Source organism: Malaclemys terrapin, chromosome 8 (genome assembly GCF_027887155.1).
Source record: "Malaclemys terrapin pileata isolate rMalTer1 chromosome 8, rMalTer1.hap1, whole genome shotgun sequence".
NCBI classification, from domain to species: domain Eukaryota; kingdom Metazoa; phylum Chordata; order Testudines; family Emydidae; genus Malaclemys; species Malaclemys terrapin.
The window spans coordinates 9,100,430-9,120,918 of record NC_071512.1 but is presented as its reverse complement, the minus strand read 5'-3'; the positions used below and the strand labels follow the sequence as shown (position 1 = coordinate 9,120,918).

General features: G+C 44.1%; 1 protein-coding gene across 4 annotated transcripts; it reads right to left on the bottom strand.

Annotated features, from left to right (window-relative positions):
* Positions 1–3,590: 3,590 nt before the first annotated feature.
* NME5 (NME/NM23 family member 5) lies at positions 3,591–20,016 on the bottom strand. Of its 4 annotated transcripts, none has more exons than XM_054037675.1 (6): positions 19,966–20,016; positions 16,557–16,719; positions 8,944–9,149; positions 8,544–8,644; positions 7,078–7,196; positions 3,591–5,138 (listed from the first exon to the last, which is right to left on the bottom strand). In XM_054037675.1, exons 2-6 carry the CDS (start codon positions 16,683–16,685, stop codon positions 5,058–5,060), a joined length of 636 nt encoding a protein of 211 aa, XP_053893650.1. In that variant the 5' UTR covers positions 16,686–16,719; positions 19,966–20,016; the 3' UTR covers positions 3,591–5,057. The 4 variants fall into 4 exon arrangements, with proteins under 4 accessions (XP_053893650.1, XP_053893649.1, XP_053893647.1 ...); XM_054037674.1 differs by lacking the exon at positions 19,966–20,016 and adding an exon at positions 19,824–19,930; XM_054037672.1 differs by lacking the exon at positions 19,966–20,016 and adding an exon at positions 18,271–19,370.
* Between the last annotated feature and the right edge of the window lie 473 nt (positions 20,017–20,489).

Below are 20,489 nucleotides of genomic sequence, written 5' to 3'. Positions count from 1 at the left end.
ATTTCCCAACCTGACAATCAGTACAACTTCTGGAAATGCCACAGAACATAATGGTCTCCTTATAAAGGAAATGAGAGTTTAGGAATTGACTATAAATGAGATTACAAAGAAGGATGGGTAATTTGGAAAATCCTTTTCCAAAGCCAAAAGAATTTAAAGCTAAATTTGGCCCTGGCACACACAAATTCCACTGGCTTCAAGAGTTTGCCTCATGTGAGCAACTGCTCACCCATGAGAGTAAGGGGTTCACAATCTGAGCCCAAGTTTCCTCTGCAGAATTTTTTTCTGATTATATGTGAGGAATTAAAAAATAAAATAAAATAAAAACAGCTCAGGTTTCAAATGTGAGGTTGATTTTTGAAAAGATGATGAACTGAAAAAACAAAACAAAACCTTAAAATCAAGCAAATCTGATATGGAGTCAGAGAGAGAGAGAGAGAGAATAAAAGTCTTCCCCATTTTTACTGTCAGGTTTCAGAGTAGCGTCACACACTAAACTAAGATGAGTAAACTAGTTTTCTCCATCGCTAGTTCTGCCACACATTTTAAGTTTCAGAGTAGCAGCCGTGTTAGTCTGTATCCGCAAAAAGAACAGGAGTACCACAAGTACTCCTGTTCTTTTTACACATTTTAAGATAATTTGAGGAGGGAAATAGAACACAGGACAAGACTATGTAAACATATCTTTCTAACAGGTCATGCAAACTATTTCATACAATAGCATCATCTCGCTTCAGCTGTGAAACACGCCTGTGAAGTAAAACTAAAGAGAATTCTTGGTCCTTCGGTGTTATCATTAGAATGTCATTTGCCCATTTGTCTGTAACAATGCCTCACCTCTGATTGGGAAGACCAACAAAAGGCTCTCCCCTGAGCTGAGAGCAGGAGGTAATAACACAAGAATTTGGCAGGCATCCTCTCTAGGAGACTACATATCAATCATGTTGCTGACACACCAAGCCCGCAGTGAATGGATCTCCAGAATTGAGAGCTTTCTGGGCTACCCGAGGCAATGGTAGGCCTTGCTGAAACAGAGAAGTGCACTAACCTTTAAATCTAATCAACTACCTATTTCCTGCTAAGCTCCAGTCTTTACAAATCACATTGCTACCTTGGTTTGAGAGCCAAGTGCATTTTATTAAAACACAACATAGCAAGTAATGGAAAATGGCATAAAAAGGAAAAACCTTTGTGGTTAATTTCCCCCTGCTCTTATTGTCCTTGTCATTCAAGCCTTCACTTTAATGAGTTAGTAGATGAGATGGAGCTTCTGTTGCCAGCGTTGCCACTTACTGTGTAACCTTGGACATGTCACCTAAAAGTGAACTACAAAGGAAAAATAATAAAAATGTGTTTTGCATTTTGCTTCTGCTTTAGGATGTGCCAAGAGTTTGGGTTTGTTTTTGTTTTCCCCAAAAGAAAAAACCCAACATGTTTTCTCCTCGTGTTTTACAATAGAAAGCTCAGAGGAAGTGGAGATTCAAGGGCTTGGAATTTCCAGAGGACACTAGATTGCTGCGAATGGCCATGGAAAACTGCAGTTTATGCTCCAGAGTGAGATGACTTATCTTAACCTGACTGCTCTGGTTAAGCAAGTTCAATAAAACCTCCTGTGTCTGCCTCTAGATAGGATCAGCTGTTCAAATGTAAGACTGAAAAGTAATTTGGTTTGCTTACTCTGCTCCTGTCATATCAGTCGGTTTAATCAGTTCATTAACAATGTGATGACTTGCTTAGGCCTCTAGTCCCTAGAGGGTGTGCAAGATTAGTAACTACTTTATTGGGGGGAAGAAGGTGCTACTAAATGGTCCCAAGAATTAAATTTCTCCTCTAGTCTTAGGTGAGAAATATGGGTTAGCAAATACCCATCTAAGTCTCTCCTTTCCTTATAGATGCTGAAGTCAAGTCAGAAGCTTCTGAGTAATGACTCCATCTGTGGAACTTCGTTCACTCCGAAGGCTGTGATCTCTGCCTCCTAAACTGGTTGATATAAAAGCAAGAGGGGAAGGGGCTTTGCTTGAAGTTGCTGCCATCTTAGAGGGTATGTTCAAGGCTCACTGCAGTTTACATAGGCTATTCTTAAAGATAAGAAATCACTTATCAGCCAAGGTGGACTGATGAGCAGCCATGCACTCCAATCTTGCTGGATCTGCAGTTCCAAGAATAGTCTTTATGGCATGTGGTAGGAAACAGATTGGATTTCTTGCAGGAGGATGATACAGTTTAATTTTTGTTGAAAAATAGGTCTAAATGTAAGAGGTTAAACTCCTTATTTTATAGATATAGGCTTCATGAGCTGTATTCCTGCATGTGGGTAGAGAAATAAATCTAAACAGGTAGTGTATCGATTTTGAGATGGTAAAGAAAGATATAAGTACCACCAGACCCTACATGGGGTATGTGCCAGGATTGGTTCACCTCTCCAATGTCAGGTCATAGTCATGCCTTGGCTTCTTCTCACCTTTGGGTAGCTGGGCTTCAGTGAGTTGGTGATTTGGTGTTTACCCCACCCACCAAACCAATCAGAATCTGGCGCAAATAAATATCTAAGTCAAAATCCAAATGAAACAGCAGTCCTTCAAACCTGTCTCTTGCTGGATCACAGCCCTCCTTTGAAGGTCTGTCCATCTTCTCAACTCTCCAAGGTGTAACAATATCTTACCTCCTAAGATGCCAACTTTTTGTCCACATCCTGCCCCCTTGGTTGTAGAGATTTTTGCATCATTAGGTGGCACTGTGGAGCGCTTGGGCCCTTCCATTACTCCAGGATCCAGCCTTGGAACCTGAAAACCGTGGTCAGATGTCTGTCCTCAAACTCCAAACTGCACTGTTTCCCAGGGCCACATGCTAGGACACCTTCCTTTTAAGTCTTCTAGGCCTTCTCCCAATCTTCGACCTTGGGCCACCTTAGAGTTTTCCAGGTTCTCCCTACTCTTTCTGAGTTTCTCACTATTCTGAGCCAGAGGGAGCTCTTTTCTATAGCCTGACATTTTCTCCAAGCAGGCCTCACTTCCAGTCTACAGTCACATGACCTTCCAAGGACTACAATTTCCAGAAAAATCAGTCTTTAAGAGGCTGGTACTTGGAACTTGCATGTGCTGGACCCAGCCCTGCCCTTAAAGGGACAGCATACAATGTGACAGTGATCCATCCACGAGAAGAAATGGTAACTACTTCTTTGTAGGGTTACCATACATCTGGATTTTCCCAGACAACGCCTCTATTTTAGCCTTTAAATTAGCACCATCAGCTGCTTCAAACCTTAAAGAATAGGACTCCTATATAGAGCTATGTGAATTACTGATTTGTCAGTTTTGTGGCTACACTAAGAAACCAGAAAAAAAAATCAACTTATACTGGTATTGTCAACTCTCATGATATTTGGTTTTCTTCTTAAAGTCCCAGATCCTGGGGTCATGGGATTATGGGAGAAACTCCGCTTTCATTAAAAAAAAAAAAAAAAAGGTTAATTTCTAGCTCCCAATGGTAGAGAAAAGCTTGAAAATGTGACCTCCTAAAGACTCAAAAGACAAGTAAAAAGCACCCACAACATTTATTATTTTTTTAAATATTATTTATTTAAGCCCCTCTCATAATAATTTCGGCCTGACTTGTGGGTTTTGAAAGCTTTTAGTTGGAATTACTGTAATATTCTCCAGTGAAAGGAGGGGAGAACAACAACAACTGGCTTGTGTTAAATAGTCACACTGTTCTAGTATGTCCACAACATATCAAAGTTCAGATACTTGAAAATTAATCTTGCTACTCCAGTAGATAGAAGAAAATACCTAACAGGAGGACATTTTATCTTGATGCAATATTCTGTGAATGTGGACAACTTATTTCTTATTCAATAAAAGCCCGCTCCTGCCATGGGAGCACTAAAGCAGTATGTAACATTGCTCATCTGGCTGGTATGGATCAAGCATAGCAGAATTGCAAAAAAGTTTCAGAACTGTTATGTTCAATGCATGCTAGCCAGGCAAACGATTAACTGACTGAGTGCTTGTATAGAAAGCCTAAAGGAAAAGGCGCTACTACAATATTCTAAATCAGCTTCCTTCCTTGAGAAAAGGCAGTAGATGAGGCGAATCAGCCTGTCACATTTTCAACAGTGCGGTTCATATCCCATTCTTGGTAAAACTCCCTATCTGTAGAACACATTAAAATTTTACTGTAAAAATAGAGATAATATGGAAAAATCAGTACTCAAGGTATACCTTTAACATAACTAAGGTAAAGCAATTCAAGAACTTTCTCACTAAGGGTAAGATTAAATTTTAACACTTCTTCCTACTAGCACATGCTGAAACAAAAATTGGAGATGGAGTAAACTATGGATCTCTATCAGAAATACACCTGCCTGTGGCTTTTAATTCGAAATCTTGGGATTTTGATTCGTAACTGCTCTGCCATTAGCTGCCAGTTACGGAAATCTGCCTTGAACTTCTTTCCTCCAAAGAGTATCTTGGCTAGAAACTCAGACACAAATGAATCATATTATTTCAAAGTAATTTTGCCACTTGTCATTGCTGATCGAACCACTGTGCTAAAATTGCAGGCATGCACACATGGTTCTTGGAGTGTATCTAGTCATTTAACATTATGTTGAGGTATAAGTAGATGCTGTAAGCAAGGCCTGATTTCACAAAGTACAGGTCACAAGTGTCTTTTGGAAACAGCCACTTGAGTCACTCATGGGAAACAATTGAATTACTTTGGATGTACGATGGTGTAAATAAGAACTTGGTTCTCTATGGGTAGGTTAAACCAAGGCAGAGAGGGAAAATGTCACTAAAAGTATGATGTCTTTTATCACCCAGCACAATAAGTTGCAGCATGTGATTCTATATTTATTAATTTAACGGGACTAGATCCTAAAACAAATAATTACTAGTTCAGCTTATCCAAGGATTACTAGTCAATTTATAGTTGGTTATAACACTAACATTTATTTCATGTAATATTCATTACAAATTCAAAGGATACACTTAAAATGATACTAATAAGCATCTAATTTGATAGTGTTTGACAAAATCTCCATTGGACTTTCATCCTTAAGGTTCTTCCACGGTTATCCGCTGCTGTAGCCTAGGTTTATTGGGATTATGTTCTATCAACCAATCAGCAAACCAAATCTACAGGATGAAAAGATCTTCAATGTCACTTCTATAACTATATAAAGAAAACATTAAAAAACATTTCACTCCCATAAAAACAGACCCTTTTTATTAAGGGCACTATTTTGATACAGACGCTACTAAACACACCCTTTGTTTGAGACACTATTAAAGTATGCAGAACTGTACATCCCAGTTTATAGTAAGCCATAAACTCTAGTTACCAAGTTTGCCTTTTTAATCTGTTCATACTACATATTGCTCTTCAGTCTTGAGCTGCTTAAAATGAATTTAAGACTTTTCATGTCAGGGAATCTCTCTATATAAGTGTTTGTACAGGGGCATTTTAGCCCTACCTCAATACAAACAATAAGTATGAGGATTCTATTTTGAAAATAGAATATGCACTCAAATGCTTACAGAAAAGTATTATTAATTATGTCAGTTCTATCAACACTGCCAGCTACTTCAACACGTTGAGCCCTTCATACAAAGTCAGTGTCACAACTTTCTACACTGCAATCATGTTTGAGTATCTTACAGTAACCCTTATAGGCAGGAAATGGAGCTGTAGAGAAGTCAACAAATGTGATGTTCTGGTACTTTTTGAAAACGCAGCACATCCTGTACATTTTCTAGCAAACTGTAATGGTATCTAAGCACAGATGTGAGAGGCAGGAATGCCTGAGTTCTAATTCCATTTGCTAATGACTCACTCTGGCCTTAGGCAAACTACTTAACCTTTCTGCCTTGATTTCTCCATTTGTAAAATGGAGTTTATCACACATACTTGCATACTTCATAGGGCTGTTGAACACTAATTAGTGGATGTCAAGTGTTAAGTACTGGTAAACTGCTTACAGTACTGTGAAGTGAGAGGAGAATTGATAGAGTAGTAGAAGGGAAATGGAAGCAGGGATTAGTATCAGATATGAACACAATGCTTTGTCAAGGGTTACAGACAGGTAGACTAAATAAAATAATCCTAGCAGGTTACAGGGAAGATCGAAACTGAAGAAGCAAAGGGACTAAGGCACTGAGCAGATCTAAACACAAAACAGTTGAATTCATATGCAGTGACAGAAAGCGGTGCAGTTGGGAGGCAGAGGTTATAGGTTACTGTATTTTAGAGACATGATTAAAACAACAAGAATAAGTATTTCAGCAGAGGGAGAGTCAAGGCAAAGAGAACAGTGATTGCAGATGTACAAACAAGATGATGTAGGAGTAAAAATTAGCATAGTTAAGGGGCAAGGAAGACTCCTAAATTTTTCAATTTGGGAGAAAATTAAAGATTTTATGTCCTGGACCAAAATTCATGCAGTCACATGAGAGTCTTTCTATTCACTTCAATGGGCTTTGGATAAGATGCTTATTTAAGGGGACTAATGAAGACAGAAGGTCAAGAGGTTTAGTCAGTGACTTGGGCCTTTATACCGAATTCATTGCAGCAATATAGATTACTGGAAAGGGGTCATAAGAAAACTGTTGGACACCTGTAGATGGTTTCATTGGAGAACTGCTCAGGGGTCAAAGTTTATGTTAACGAGGGTGAACGTGATCACATGACCAAGAGAGTCCCTACCTAAGATAAGCAGTGAATTGGATATTACTAATTGTAGCACATATAGCAGAAGTTAAAACACAGAAATCTCTTTTGAGGGAGCTTGCATATATTTATTTATTTCTAAAAAGCTGCCAAAGCTTCACTGCATATTCTCTGTATTAGCAAACTGTCACAAAGCATTTAATCTCACTCATGCTCACTGGTACCTGGTTTCTCCCAGCTAAACTAGGTAGAGAGGCAGATATTTGACATCCGTGTACCTTAGCTGGCCCTTGATTTCTACCAAAAAAAGAGGCAAAGCAGCTTTCCTCGAAATATTATAAGGAACCATGAACCTCACCATAAAGCAAACATAACATAGGTAAGAAGTGTGTATGACACAGTACATACCAATGGATCCGCTGGTTTCTGCTTACAAAGCTCGGTGAGCCCAGCTAGCAGTGTAGGATTGACATAGAGGTTCAGGTAATCCTTAGCAGCTTGTCCAACTGGAATTGGCTCAATAATCACTGGAAAGAATAGCCATGTGAATTATTGCAAAGCAAGTTGCTTATAATGTTAAAAAATTACTTTCCTTCAAAGGTTTATAACCGTGGTTATATTTTCCTTGTAATTGATAATACTTAACCCTTTGTATGGCTTCTCTGCAAGACATACACCATGACACAGAACTACTGCAGTGTGTTGCCCCCAAAGCAATTCTGAGAGGGATGGAGCTCCTGGATATTGTATCTTGGGTGATGGTACACTGGCGGTGGTTGGTCCAGGGGGGAAAAAAAGCACCCTTTCGTTGATTGGGGGAGAGGAAGAAATAAGACTAATTGAGGACCCACCCACTTCACTGGATATTTATTGGACAAAGGAGAGTCCATTGGGGGCTACTTCTTCAGTGCCCCATTACTGCTGTGGAGCTGGTTCTCGTCACCCTGAAGGACCTACATCAGATATTGCATTTTTATTGTGGGGCAAGGGACAGGATGTAGAATGGTTTACATGGGATTCTGAAGAGGGAAAATGCATGATCTCCAGGGGAAAAGAGAGACTAACATTCATACTAAAGAAAGACCTGCAACAGGCTTTGAGACAGGATTTCAAGTGGTTTGAATTCTGTTTAAACATTGTTTCAACTAACATGGTTTTAAACTCAGGACCACATGCTACTCCTGTTTGGTCTTCTGGTGTAGTGGACAGGAAACTCCATGAATATCTAATCATAGATTTTCCTTAGAATCACTCCTTTGAGGATTGTGTCATCTTTCCCCTCAACCTACGGGGCAAGCAAAGGGCTCTGTCCCTCAAAGCTCACAGGTGCCTTTGTCCACGCCAGTTGGAACTTGGCTCCTGAACTGTACTGCCATGTGACCCTCCACCAGTAGATGAGCATGAATCCCCGTACCCCAGTCTCAGAAGAGGGAATTCAACCATATCAGATCAACAGTAACTCCGGGGCAGATTTTCACTTGGAAAGCCACTCTGCTCCCAGTGAAACATGCTGAAATGAAGTAGCTCCATGGTTCTTCCCATTCCCTGAATTTGCCTGCCCCAATTCCAATGCCATAGAAGGGCATTTGCAGTCTCTGTGAGGCAGAAGGGAAATTAATTCCCAACCACTGTGATTTGGGTGGTTTGTCAAACAGATTTTGCTATTTTCTGCTCCACATGGCATAGCACCTCAGTCATAGTTTAGTTAGTCAATGAAAACGGGACCAAACTGTTCTAAAACATTTTTCAAACCCCCTTTATGAGCCTAGGTTCTATACTGAATGTTTGGCTACAGACAGGTAGGAATAGGGCAGGAGCCATGCGCTCCTAAAGACGACTTGCAGTTTACAGACAAATAAATGATAACTCTGTACCTTCAGGAAACATGAATCGAATTTCTCTTTCTGCTGAGGAAAATCGGATACTGCCATGAACTGCATTCCTCAGATCATCTGTCCCATAGATTGCTCTTAAACTAAAAGCAACAGAGAGAAGTGTTTGGATGGCTATTTCAAATCCCTTCCAGTATTTACATTCTCATTCAGATTGCAATAAATACAATAAGTGAGGTCCAATTAACAAAATCTTTCCAGTTAACAAAATCTTTTGCTTCTTTTTTGTGCCATAATTTGAAAATGAAAAAGGTTGGCCCAAACCTTTATTAATTTTATACAGTAAGGGTGAAATCCTCACCCTAGTGAAGTGAATGGCAAAGCACCCCTTGACTTCAATGAGGTCAGGATTTGACCCTAAATCTATTCTTCAGTAAGTTACCTGTCAGGGTGTGTTTCCTTAGCTCTTATGCTATTTGATGGTCCAATCAACTCTTTCCAGTAAGCGATAGCATTATGTCTGGCAAGAACCATAGCAACTAAAGGCCCAGAACTCATATATGCTGTTAAATTAGGAAAAAACATTTTGCCATATTGATCTGCATAAAAGTTGCTGCATTGCTCTGGGCTTAGTTGGAGCTTTCGTTTCTAGAAAACAAAGAAAAGGAAAAAGTAAGCTTCTATTTTAAGCATATACTATATTATTCATGGATGAACAACACCAAGATTTACGTAAAAATGCTATATTGCAGAATTTATATTTTCCAGCACTTGTAATGAATTACAACTCTCCAATTTCCTACATTAAGCTATTCATCAGCAGCCATTATGTCTTCTTTAAAACATGCTGAAATGTGACAAAATGGTATTGTGGGATCTCATGTTTGTGTCTTAGTAGCTTCTACACAAAATCTAAGCAACATACAAGTACAACATTTTTTTCTGACCGCCAACCCTGCAAGCTCAACTGGGCTCTGAAAGACCAGTTATATTTCTGTCTCAAGTAGTAACAAATATTCCGCAAATTGAAGTGTCAATTTCTGTTAATGTACAACTGGGCAAATAATCCAGCTCACTCTCCCAGAGCTGTATTGGTTCTGCAGTGCTTACAGGAGTAAAGAGTAGTAAAAACGTACTTTTTGTCAGTAAATTAAGCAGACACAAATCAGAATATACGCAAGAGCAGGTCGTCTGAGTAAGAAGATGTCATTTTAGTCAATTTTCTAACCATAAACATACTATGGCATTTTTTAAATTGATGTTTGATCTAATGCATTATTCTAATTAGACTATATACAAGAAACTGAATGTATTATCCGTGGTCTGTGGTTTAATTATTCAGCTCACCAGTACTATTTTGCACTTTTATGCAATCTCCTCTTCATCCTAAACCACTACCTATAAAACTGTTCTATTTTTCATTCAAAGTATATATATTTGTATATTCTCCAGAATAACTAACTAGCTTGCAGATAGCAAGGATTAAGGCAATTATCAGTGGGTGGGATGATCAGTGGCAGATTATTAGTGGGGAATGAGCAAGCATACAACATTCACTAAAGAAAGCAAGCAAAAGAAATTAAAGGAAAATTTGTGCTCTTTGGGTCCAACCCTCTGACATACGGAGCACCTTCAGTTACTATTGACTTTAATGTTGAGGTCACTGGGCATCTCACAGAACGCTTTAAGCACTGTACGTTACCAGGTCTCAGATTTTATCTTTGTGAAATTTGTGCATTACATGTAAAGCAAATAAAATATGTTTGGAGGGTGGTGGTGGGGGGAAACTTTGCTGATGTACTAAAAGTGATACAGAAAATTATAATTTTGAAAAAAAATAAAAGAAAGGAAAGTTTTCTAGTCCTCACTCCATTAAAGGTTCATATATAATTCCATAGCACAAATATACTATACTTGACACCTACTATTTTAGTAGCTGGAATTTAATAGGCTGAGAAGGAACATTTCAACTGAGCAGAATAAAAGGGTTTACTTGTCTATCAGGCTGTTTCTGAGCAGCTCAACTTGCTCCACTTAGGTTTCTGAACTGCCACCTCTAAAAGACAAAATAATTCAATACAGCTGTATAATGGTGACATCTAGTGGCCAGTTCCTAAAATCCAATGAACAGTAATTACTTTAAACCAGCGAAACCCAACCTTTACAGCCCGAGAGCTGCACAGATTGATTCAGAGGTCAAGAGACCACAATCCACACTTTGGGGTACATCTTTGCTCCACTTTGCTTCTTCTGCAGTGAAAAAGGAGCAAATGCACCCTATCGGTCTGCTACTGGGAGTTCCTGCTGGCATAGAAGTGGCACTGCCAACTCTTTTAACTCCCTCCCCACAGCTCCTGGAACATCCTCTGCTAGACATTTCCCTAGACTCAGCCACAGCCAGTTAATCTTCTATCTAGCTCCCACTGAGCCTCCAATGGCCTGCCAGGGAAGCGGGCAATGGAGGAGCCAGAGCTACTCTCTCCTCTCTCCCCTGCAATGCAGCAGGTGGCCAGGTGGTTGGCAGTTGTGGCAGTAAAGAGATAAACGCGGCTCAGAATGCTCCTGGTTCACATCAGAGCTGCTCCTGAGGCTGCAAGGGAAGGTGGTGCCTCTGCTTCCTTCTTGAAGTGACAGGGTTAATTCACTTCTGTTCTAGAATGAGAAAGTTTAAAAACCGCAGTGACTGGGAAATCCATTGCAAATCAATGAATTGCAATGAACTTAGCAAATGCACACAACAGAAAAGACTTGGTGAGGTTCTGCTGTATTCTTAGAAAAGTGATTCAGTTTAAATTGTTGCTTGACACTGCACGTGTCTGCTCCCTATATGTTGTCAAAGTCACGGGTACGGAGTTTATTGGCAAACCCATCGTTTTCCCTGCAACCAGCAATGCAGAGTCAATGTTTCTATGGAAGCTGCATTCTGTTCCACCTCTTGCAGCAGCAGCATAATCAGAGCCAATGAGAGGGGGGCAGGACCGGCTTCAGGGTTTTTGCTGCCCAAGTGGCGGAAAAAAAAAAAAAAAAAAAGCCGCAATCGCAATTGCGATCGGCAGCACTCCGGCAGCAGCTTCACCGCGCCGCTTTCTTCTTTGGCAGGAATTCGGGGCAGGTGCTTCCCTCCGAGAGGGACCCGCCGCCGAATAGCCCGACGTGCCGCCCAAAGCACCTGCTTGCTGGGCTGGTGCCTGGAGCCAGCCCTGGAGGGGGGGAAAGCCGGTATAAATTACCAGGACCCAGCAGTCCGGAAGGGGTCCCAGGGCCCGGCTTTCCCAGCTTCCCCCCCGGTCGGCCCTGTTTAGCCAGTCCGCCCTTGCTGGGGGGCCCAAAAAAAAATTTTCACCGGGGCCCAAACCCACTCTCGGCAGCCCTGAGCATAATTACCAGCTCATTTGTACTAACAGAATCTTTCCTTCTGCTGATGATGGTTGCTGATATTAAGAGTACTAATTGATTTTCAGAAACTATGTTTTATTTACAGTGCTGGCAGTTAGAAGAGTCTTGTTCTGACTTGTAAACAGTGGTGCCGGAACTATGAGTGCTGGGGGGTACTGCCGCACCCCTGGGCTTGAAGTAGTAATAACAAACACCACATACATGGTTTCTATAGTTTCTATGATCACCATCAAAATTGTTCCAACATCCCCACTTGTAAACTAAGCCATTTTATATGGAACTCCCAGGTATAATAAATATGAACCTCGGGATGTTATTGCCTATAGAACCCACTGAGACAATAAATATGGAACAGCAAGATGCTATTTTTTAAATCACTTTTCTTAGGCGTGAGGCAATTCTCCAAAAAGGGCCATATTTTTGGAGTTTAATGTACCCTCATTTGAAAGCTTATTTTATGTATGTTTAGATGAAGCATGAGGTTGAGCTGTCAAGTGGTGTCATAAGCCTGAAACTATAGTACCCAAAATGAGGAAGTATCATTTTTTGCACAGTTCTAGAAATACAACAACATGACTGTGACTACAGTTTTTACTGTTTAAATTAATTTCAACACCTTAATGTGGTGTTTATCAGTTACAGCTGTTTAGCATTTGGCAAAGACAGGGAATATCAACATTTTGCAACATACTAACGTGAAATGTTTTCACATTGCATATTCTTAATTGTCAAAGTGTCGCAAGTGATTATAATAGCTTTCTATTTCTTCAGTTGAAATTGGCTGACCAGATCAGTCTAACACTGAAGGTTGTTCACCAGTAACAGTAGATTGCGTGCCCATAATTTGTACTGCATAGTGGGTAGATATAAATATGTGAGAATTCCTAAAGGAATGTTTCTTAATTTGTAAGCTTTTGTACATATAATGTAGCATCTAGTCTGCCTCATAGAAGGTTTTAATTTATAATTACCTATACATGCAGTACTAGCCTTTGAAATATTCTAGAAACTAGCTTTTGAATTCAGTGACACTTATACACAGGTTAGTATTAGTGTTAAACAGGGATGAAAGTAAAATGGAGCTCTTACCAGTACGGGGCTGGCCCCACCGGAAGGGGCAGGACCTCGGGCGGAAGGGGCGGGGCTGGGGAGGGTCAGCATCACACAGCCAGTCCATCTGCACTCCCTGGCCCGCGCTGCCCGGGGCTCCAACGGCTATTTAAGGGGCCTGGGGCGGTAGCAGCAGCCGGAGCCCCATGCCCTTTTAAATTGCGGACCAAGGACAGCTATTTCTTTTGCCATCCCCCCATCCCGCCACAATCGGCGGCCATTTTAATGTCGCTGCCCCTTTTCCGCCCCCCATCAGCAGCCCTGCTGGGTCATCACTGCCCCTTTTGCGCCATCAGGGCCACCGATGGCGGGGGGGCACAAAAGGGGCAGCGACGGCAGCACTTTAAAGTCAGCAGTATGGGCCGGTACTGTCGGCTACCTTTTACTGGTACCACCTTACTTTCACCCCTGGTGTTAGAGATGACAATACACAACTTCTTATTATGAATATGCAAAAGCTCAGAGAGAAAGAAGTCACCTAACAGAAGTAGTGAAGACAAAGTCCACAAAGAAGTCCTTGCTTCTGTACTGTAGAGTGACGAGGAACATGTGAGAGATCTCACCAACCATATCATCAACAATATGACAAAAACTCATTTGACCCTGAATCACATTCAGAGATGCTTATCAATATATCTACTATTGTAACAGATGTACAAGATTCTCTACTGAAAATAGCAGATGTTGGTGAAGAACAAATTGAGAGATTTGTGAGAGGTGTACTTGATTCTGATGAGACACATAGCCTCTTCAGCCTAGTCAAGAAACCTGGCGTCAAAACATTAGCTGAAATGCATAGGTGCCGACTCCGTAGGTGCTCTGGGGCTGGAGCACCCATGGGGAAAAATTAGTGGGTGTTCTGCACCCACTGGCAGCCAAGCTCCCTCCCCCCCGGGCCCAGCTCCTCCTCCGCCTCCTCCCGAGTGCACTGCATCCCCGCTTTTCCGCCTAACTCCCAGTGCTTCCTGCCTTGCCGCCGCCAAACAGCTCTTTGGCAGCGTGCTTGGAAGGAGGGGGAGGAGCAGGAACGTGGAGAGCTCAGGGGAGGAGGCAAGGAAGAGGCAGGGCCGGGGCAGGGATTTGGGGGAGGAGTCGGAATAGGGGCAGGGAGGGGGCAGAGTTGGAGCGGAGACTTTGGGGAAGGGGTTGGAATGGGGGCGGGGCAGAGGTGGGAGGGGCTTGGGCAGGGATGGAGTCAGAGCGGGGCTGGAGACGGAGGGTCGAGCACCCACCGGCGGGAGCAGAAGGCAGCGCTGATGCTGAAATGGCCTAGACCAAATATAACTCTAACAAGGGAGAGAGAATCACAGCAGCTATCAGTCCAGAAATTGTTTTCTGCACAGCCCTGTCCTTAGCACGATGCAGAGATGATGTTTCAATGGCAAGCGTTCTTAGGGCACGTCTTCACTACCCGCCGGATCGGCGGGTAGCAATCGATCTATTGGGGATCGACTTATCGCGTCTAGTGAAGACGCGATAAAATCGATCCCTGATCGCTCTGCCGTTGACTCTGGAAATCCACCGCGGCAAGAGGCGGAAGCGGAGTCGACGGCGGCGCAGCAGCGGTCGACTCGCCGCCGTCCTCACAGCCAGGTAAGTTGACCTAAAATACGCAACTTCAGCTACGCTATTCACGTAGCTGAAGTTGCGTATCTTAGGTCGACCCCGCCCCCCGTAATGTAGACCTAGCCTTAGTCACCCAGTAGGACCTAAGTCTATGTCCTTCTTGTATGCTCATGGAACTCTGATCAGACAAAGCTTAATTAGGGCATCATCTGGAAACTCAAGCTGAAGAAATCCATGAGCTAAGAGCATGCAACAAAGAAATCAGTGTACATCAGAGATGACATGGTTTTCATACAAATTATGGCTGGAGACAAATTCCACACATTCAGTGAATTGGCTGCTGAATACCTGAGGCAGGTCCTAAAAGGATTTGAAAAAGCTGATTCTGTAACTGAAGTCTTTGACAGATATGACAACTGTAACTCTGTGAAAACTTCATAGAGAGAGAGCCAGGACAGGATCTAAGACTGGATGCAAGAAATACCAGGTGATTGGTGGATGCTCTGTGCTTCCATGGAAAAAGTTTCAAAATGTGGCATACAAGCAGCCACTTGTAAAATTCCTCTGTGAACATATTGTTCAAAATGCACTGAGAGGGTAGGAGCACCTCCAACACAAACACTCCTCGCTGGAGCCTTTTCCAATGGCAAAGTAGCAAAGTCCATCACTAGTAGACGTGGTGAAGAAGCTCAAGATTTGTACAGTACTGAAGAGAAAGTGGATACAAGGATGCTTCTGCATGATGTATGTGCCAACATGGCTTTTGGATCTCTTGGTGTCAAAGAAGCCATAGTAATTAGGTCACCTGATACAGATATTTTGGGTCTTGCTGGAACACAAAGATAACATGTAGATTGAAACAGGCACCATTACCAGCACACTGACAAGCACTGCTTCATACCCTGTGCATGCAATTTGTGACTCACTCACTCCTGATTTCTGCCACATATTTCCTGCTGTACACACATTAGCAGGATGTGACTCGGTCATCCCTATTTGGTATTGGGAAAAAAAATCTGTATTTAATACTGTCAAAACAAAGGGATCTTACTGCTTCAGAGATCTTGTCAAACTGGGAGAAAGTGATGGACAGCATGGAAGTTGGTAGCAGTGCTGTATGACCAGAGCAAGAAAGGAAAGGAGACCCCCCCCAGAGACATTAGTTGTTTGTACCTCAATCTAGCCATCAAAAAGGACAAGTAACTGGCCAACTCCCACCAGGTGAGGACAGTTTGAAGAACATGTCAAAAGAGCATCTTGGCAAACACAGATTTGGATGTCTTCACACATAGGTAAACAAGATATTGGATCACCATTGCAATATGGATGGAAATAGGTGGATGATGAACTGCTTCTTCAAGGGCCCAATGGCATCTGAGCTTATACAAGATCTTATCTGTGCCTGTAAAAGAAGGGATCGCTGCACAATCACTGACGTCTGTACTCAGGACAATCTTCCCAGCACAGAACGGTGTACTTGCTTATGTAACGAAGACTGTGATGATCCACGCCCTCTCGACAATGATGAACAAGAGGATGATAATGATGTTGACTAGAAATGTCCCCAGTGCTGTTACATTTCAGTCATACCTGTACAAATGTATTAGATTTTGTTGTACCCTTTGGATTGTCATGATGCTTTGAGGTAACAGAGAAATCCAATTTTATGTCTTGAAATAATACATAGATTCATTAGACTAACAAATGAATGCAAATATTTCATAGTGGCCTTTTTAACATGATGATGTTAGTGTTCGTGTTTATCCCCATTTCTGTGGTAATGGTACCAGGTGACAGCGCCACATCATACCTCATCTTAAAGTAGACATAAGCTTTCAAATGATGTATGTTGTGCATGTGTGTAGAAACGGTACATTAAGTCAACCAAATTGGTGGTGTTTGCATCTTGCTTATCAGACCATAAACAAACTTCAAATCAAAACCAACAGTGTGCAGAACCTTGTTTTATGTACAGCATATTACCTGAACAATGGTGAATCCTGATCTGAGAATTATATCTTCTATTTCTTCTTCTTTGTCAATTACATCTGGTTTGATGAGGGCCAGAGTTCTTTCTACATAAATCTGAGGCTCAGGCATTAACGCTTGCATCTTTGCTTCAAGATTAAATTTCCAGTGCTTCTCCCTTACAGAAAAGACAGTGTTTTATTATACTTACATTACATTCTTGTTACCTGAACATGCAATTACATACCAGCATCTTCTGTTATATTACCTTTCTAAAATTTGACAGATTACTCATACATAGGAGATAGAAGAGGAATCCCCCACACCCACAGAGGTTGCTCAGAAAGCAATGCTACTACTGGGCCACTGCCTGTAAGACCTTTCTGCCAAAGAAGGATTATGAGGAAGACAAAGTCTGATACAGGTGTTAGCTGATGCCCATGCGTCTGCTCTGCATATCTCGGCAGTGGAAGCACTTGCTCGTTTTGCCCATGAAGTTGCTATAGATCAGTGGTTCTCAACTTCTTTATCATTGTGGGCCACATATGCAGTCCACAATGTGTTATCTGGGCCGTAGGGGCTGGGTGGCAGGGCAGCGGCACTCTGGACACTGACCCAGGACCCTGTGTGGGGCCAGCTGGCTGCCCACCCCGGAACCCCGTCACATGGGGCTGCCAGCTGTCCTGGAGCTGGGCGACAGTCCCAGACTCCGGAGCGTGTGGGCTGCCCCAGACTCCCAACCCTGTGGGGACGGGCAGCTGCCCCAAAACTTGCAGGGCCGGGCAGCTGCCCCAGACCGTGGGTCCGCCTGGCAGCCCCAGACCCCTGACCCTGTGTGGCCAGGCAGCTGGGTAGCCCGGACCCCACTGCACTGGGCAGCCGGGAACCTGCACCCCACGCGGGCCAGCCCTTTAGCCCAGAGCTGAGCTGGGCCACAGCTATCTGCTAATTGGGCTGCACGCAGCCCTTGGTTGAGAATCGCTGCTATAGATCTTGTGGAGTGTGCCTTGATTCCTTCTGAGACTTCAGTAAGAGCATTCTTTGATTCTTGCAGCCCCTAAGGTAAGCTTGTTAATATGGTATCTGCATCAGGTTTTTCCTATTCCTCCCTGATCGCATCCTCAAAAGAGAAATACAGGATAACTGCTGCCTTGGGTTAAGATTTTGAGGAAAGGTATTTGCTTTGAGGCTTATCCTCGGGAATCTGCTCAGGATGGATCTGGATTGTGACCACAACCTTTTTGCACATGGCCTCAAACTTCACAGGGGGGAAAAAAGTTGTTGCATTTTTTACAAGTCCTACTCAGATTCAAAGCCTGAAAATCTCTCCTTCCTTGGTAGAGGAGTCCAAGTCAAAGGACAGTACCTTCTGGATTTTTTGTACCTATTCTTTCCCTTTTTAGTTCTTTTGGGCTGTTTGGTCTACTTTAAGAGGATTACTGCTCGGCTGTAATCAGGGCACGATCTTTTGCAGCTTGCCTTGTGCACAGCCCGGAGCTCTCTAGAAACTTCTCCTTCTGAGTCCTTCCTTTCAGTGTCCCACTCCCCCAAGCAGGGCATGGGGTCTCATTATCAGAGTTCCCTGGCTCTAATTGGGAGGGAAGGGGCTGGTTATAAGCCCTGCTTATCTTCCTAAGGCGCTTAAGACCCATTTCAAGACTTGTGGAAGAGGACCAGTAGCCCTGCAAGAGTCTTAACTGTGTGGTCCTGTGTGACCCCCAAGACTTACCTCCTCCTCTGCGTCATCTGGATAAAGTCCTCCTCCTCCTCAGAGCCTCTCCCTGTTCTGCTCTGTGACTTTTGCAGTGGACTCATGGCTATTTGGGGGGAGTAGGGGCCCCAACATGCCTGTCCCAACTCCGAGTCCTGTGTCCTAGCAGCGCTAGGGTCGGCTGACTGGGAGCAGGCTGGACATAATATACCCTCTGCCAAGCCTGGGAAAGCTCCCTCACATATTGAGTACCTTTTGTGCATTGCCTGTACTTGCACAGCTGCTGTGCCATGCCTAAAAGGGGGCAGAGGAGCTCAGCAGGGAAGAACTGCTGCAGGGGCTCCCCACAGCTGTGGCCTTGATGCTGCACCAATCCTAAACCACGCAGAAGGTTTGGAACAAAGAAAAAAAGCTCGCTATTGCCTGAAAATGGTTAAAAAAATCATAAAGACAAAAAAAGATTACGAGAAAACAAACTGCCCCTTGACTTCTGTGCCTCTGGGTAAGTGGGAGAAGGAGGAGTGGCCAGCAAACACTGTGTCACAGCTTTGCATTGCCTTCAGAAACTGCAGGATGGAGGGGAGCACCCAGACTAGCAGAACTGTGGGAGATGCAGGGCTGCAGAAAGTGCTCAATCCTGCAACCCGTAGCCACTCACATTGGCCCACTGAAGCCAAAAGCAATAAAGCACTGTTCCCTTGAAAGAAGGCTGGGACCCTTTTAGTCTGATCCGGCCCAACTAAACTTCAACGTCTTTCTCGCTTGTACAATACTATGCTCTTATGTTTAAATTAAGGGCTCAAGATTAGGAAATTATAAGCTTATCAAACTATGTCAGGCCATTAATGAGCTCATAAAATAAAAATACATACAAGCCCTTGTGCTAGGGTCCAATCCAAAACACCTGAAGTACTTGTCCTGGCGGACGTGTCAAACCACCAGAGAGAAATGAGAGGCTTATTCCCTGAAAATGGATTTTAACTGGCCAATACTTCATTCAGGTGAGAGACCACCGCGGTAGCCGTGCAGAAAAGAGCTGGTTCTTAGTTTAAACCATTTCGTTCTTTAACGCCGGGGTGTCGTTGGAAGAGAAGCAAAACAAGGGGCCCGATCCTGCAGCTCCCAGCGCTCCATGTGCAGTCGGTAGGAATCTGGGTGTGTGCAAGACACGTCGGATTGGACCCCTCCCCCCCCCAATCAGCGTGACACGGGAACAAAGCCAGGCTTGCTCTCACTCATCCAGCCTCACAACAGGGCTGCGCTGCTGGGGAGCGCTGCAGGATCTGCCACGGGAGACCGACCCACGGAGCCACCCCACCCCGCTCCCCTGCGGCGCTGGACGGGAAGGGGAGCAGAATCTGCCCCTGGTGCCCCCGGGGAAGGGCAGGGGGTCGCTGCCTGGCCCCATAGCCAGCCCTCTCCCCAGGCTACCCCGGCCCTGCGAGCCCCTCTCCCCGCACGGAAGCCCGCAGACCCTCAGTCCCGGTGGGTGAGACCCCCCCCAGGGGTCGGAGCCCGGGGGTAGAGCGGGCCACGCACTACCCCACACTCTGCCCTCGGCCCCCACCGACCTTCGGCCCAGCGGCTCCTGCCCCGGCTACGGTTGCTAAGAGACCCGCAAGGCAGCAGCCGAAGGAGCCGCCCCCTACGGGGTCGCACGAGGCCCGTGCCAAGCGCGCGTTCGGTGCCTCGGAGCCGTGGGCTGGGGCAGACCTGGCGGGGAGCGTGGGCCGGCGTTTGGGGGGAACGGCGGCGCCCGCTGCTCCAGACACGTCCTCGCGCTGGTTGTTCCCATAGCAACGCATCAGGGCTGGTGGAGAGCCACTCCCCAGGCCCTGCCCCTCACTCCGCTTCTGCATTGCTTTTTCCTCCTGCTCCTCTTTCTGGGGCAGAGCTCCCAGCCGCCCCGTGTGGACGTGCAGAATCCGGATTTGGGACAAACCCTGGCGCCTCTTACGAAAAGCATCGGGGGGAGCTGCGAGAGTTCTGCTTGTTGCATCCTGGATGCAGTGCTTAATTTATGTCAGGGCTGCGCCCTGGCACCTCTAGGCCTGGCAGTTCATAGCCCCAGCACCTCTGGGCGTGCTGCAACCGTTATGAACGTAAAAAAATTGCTTGAGCCCCGGCTCTTCTTTCATTACAAAATAACCACTGCCTGGATGCCAAGTACTGAGCAGCTGGCCATGGCCCATGGTCAGTCAGACCGAGAGACTCTGGCGATTGAGGTTTTGTGGGTT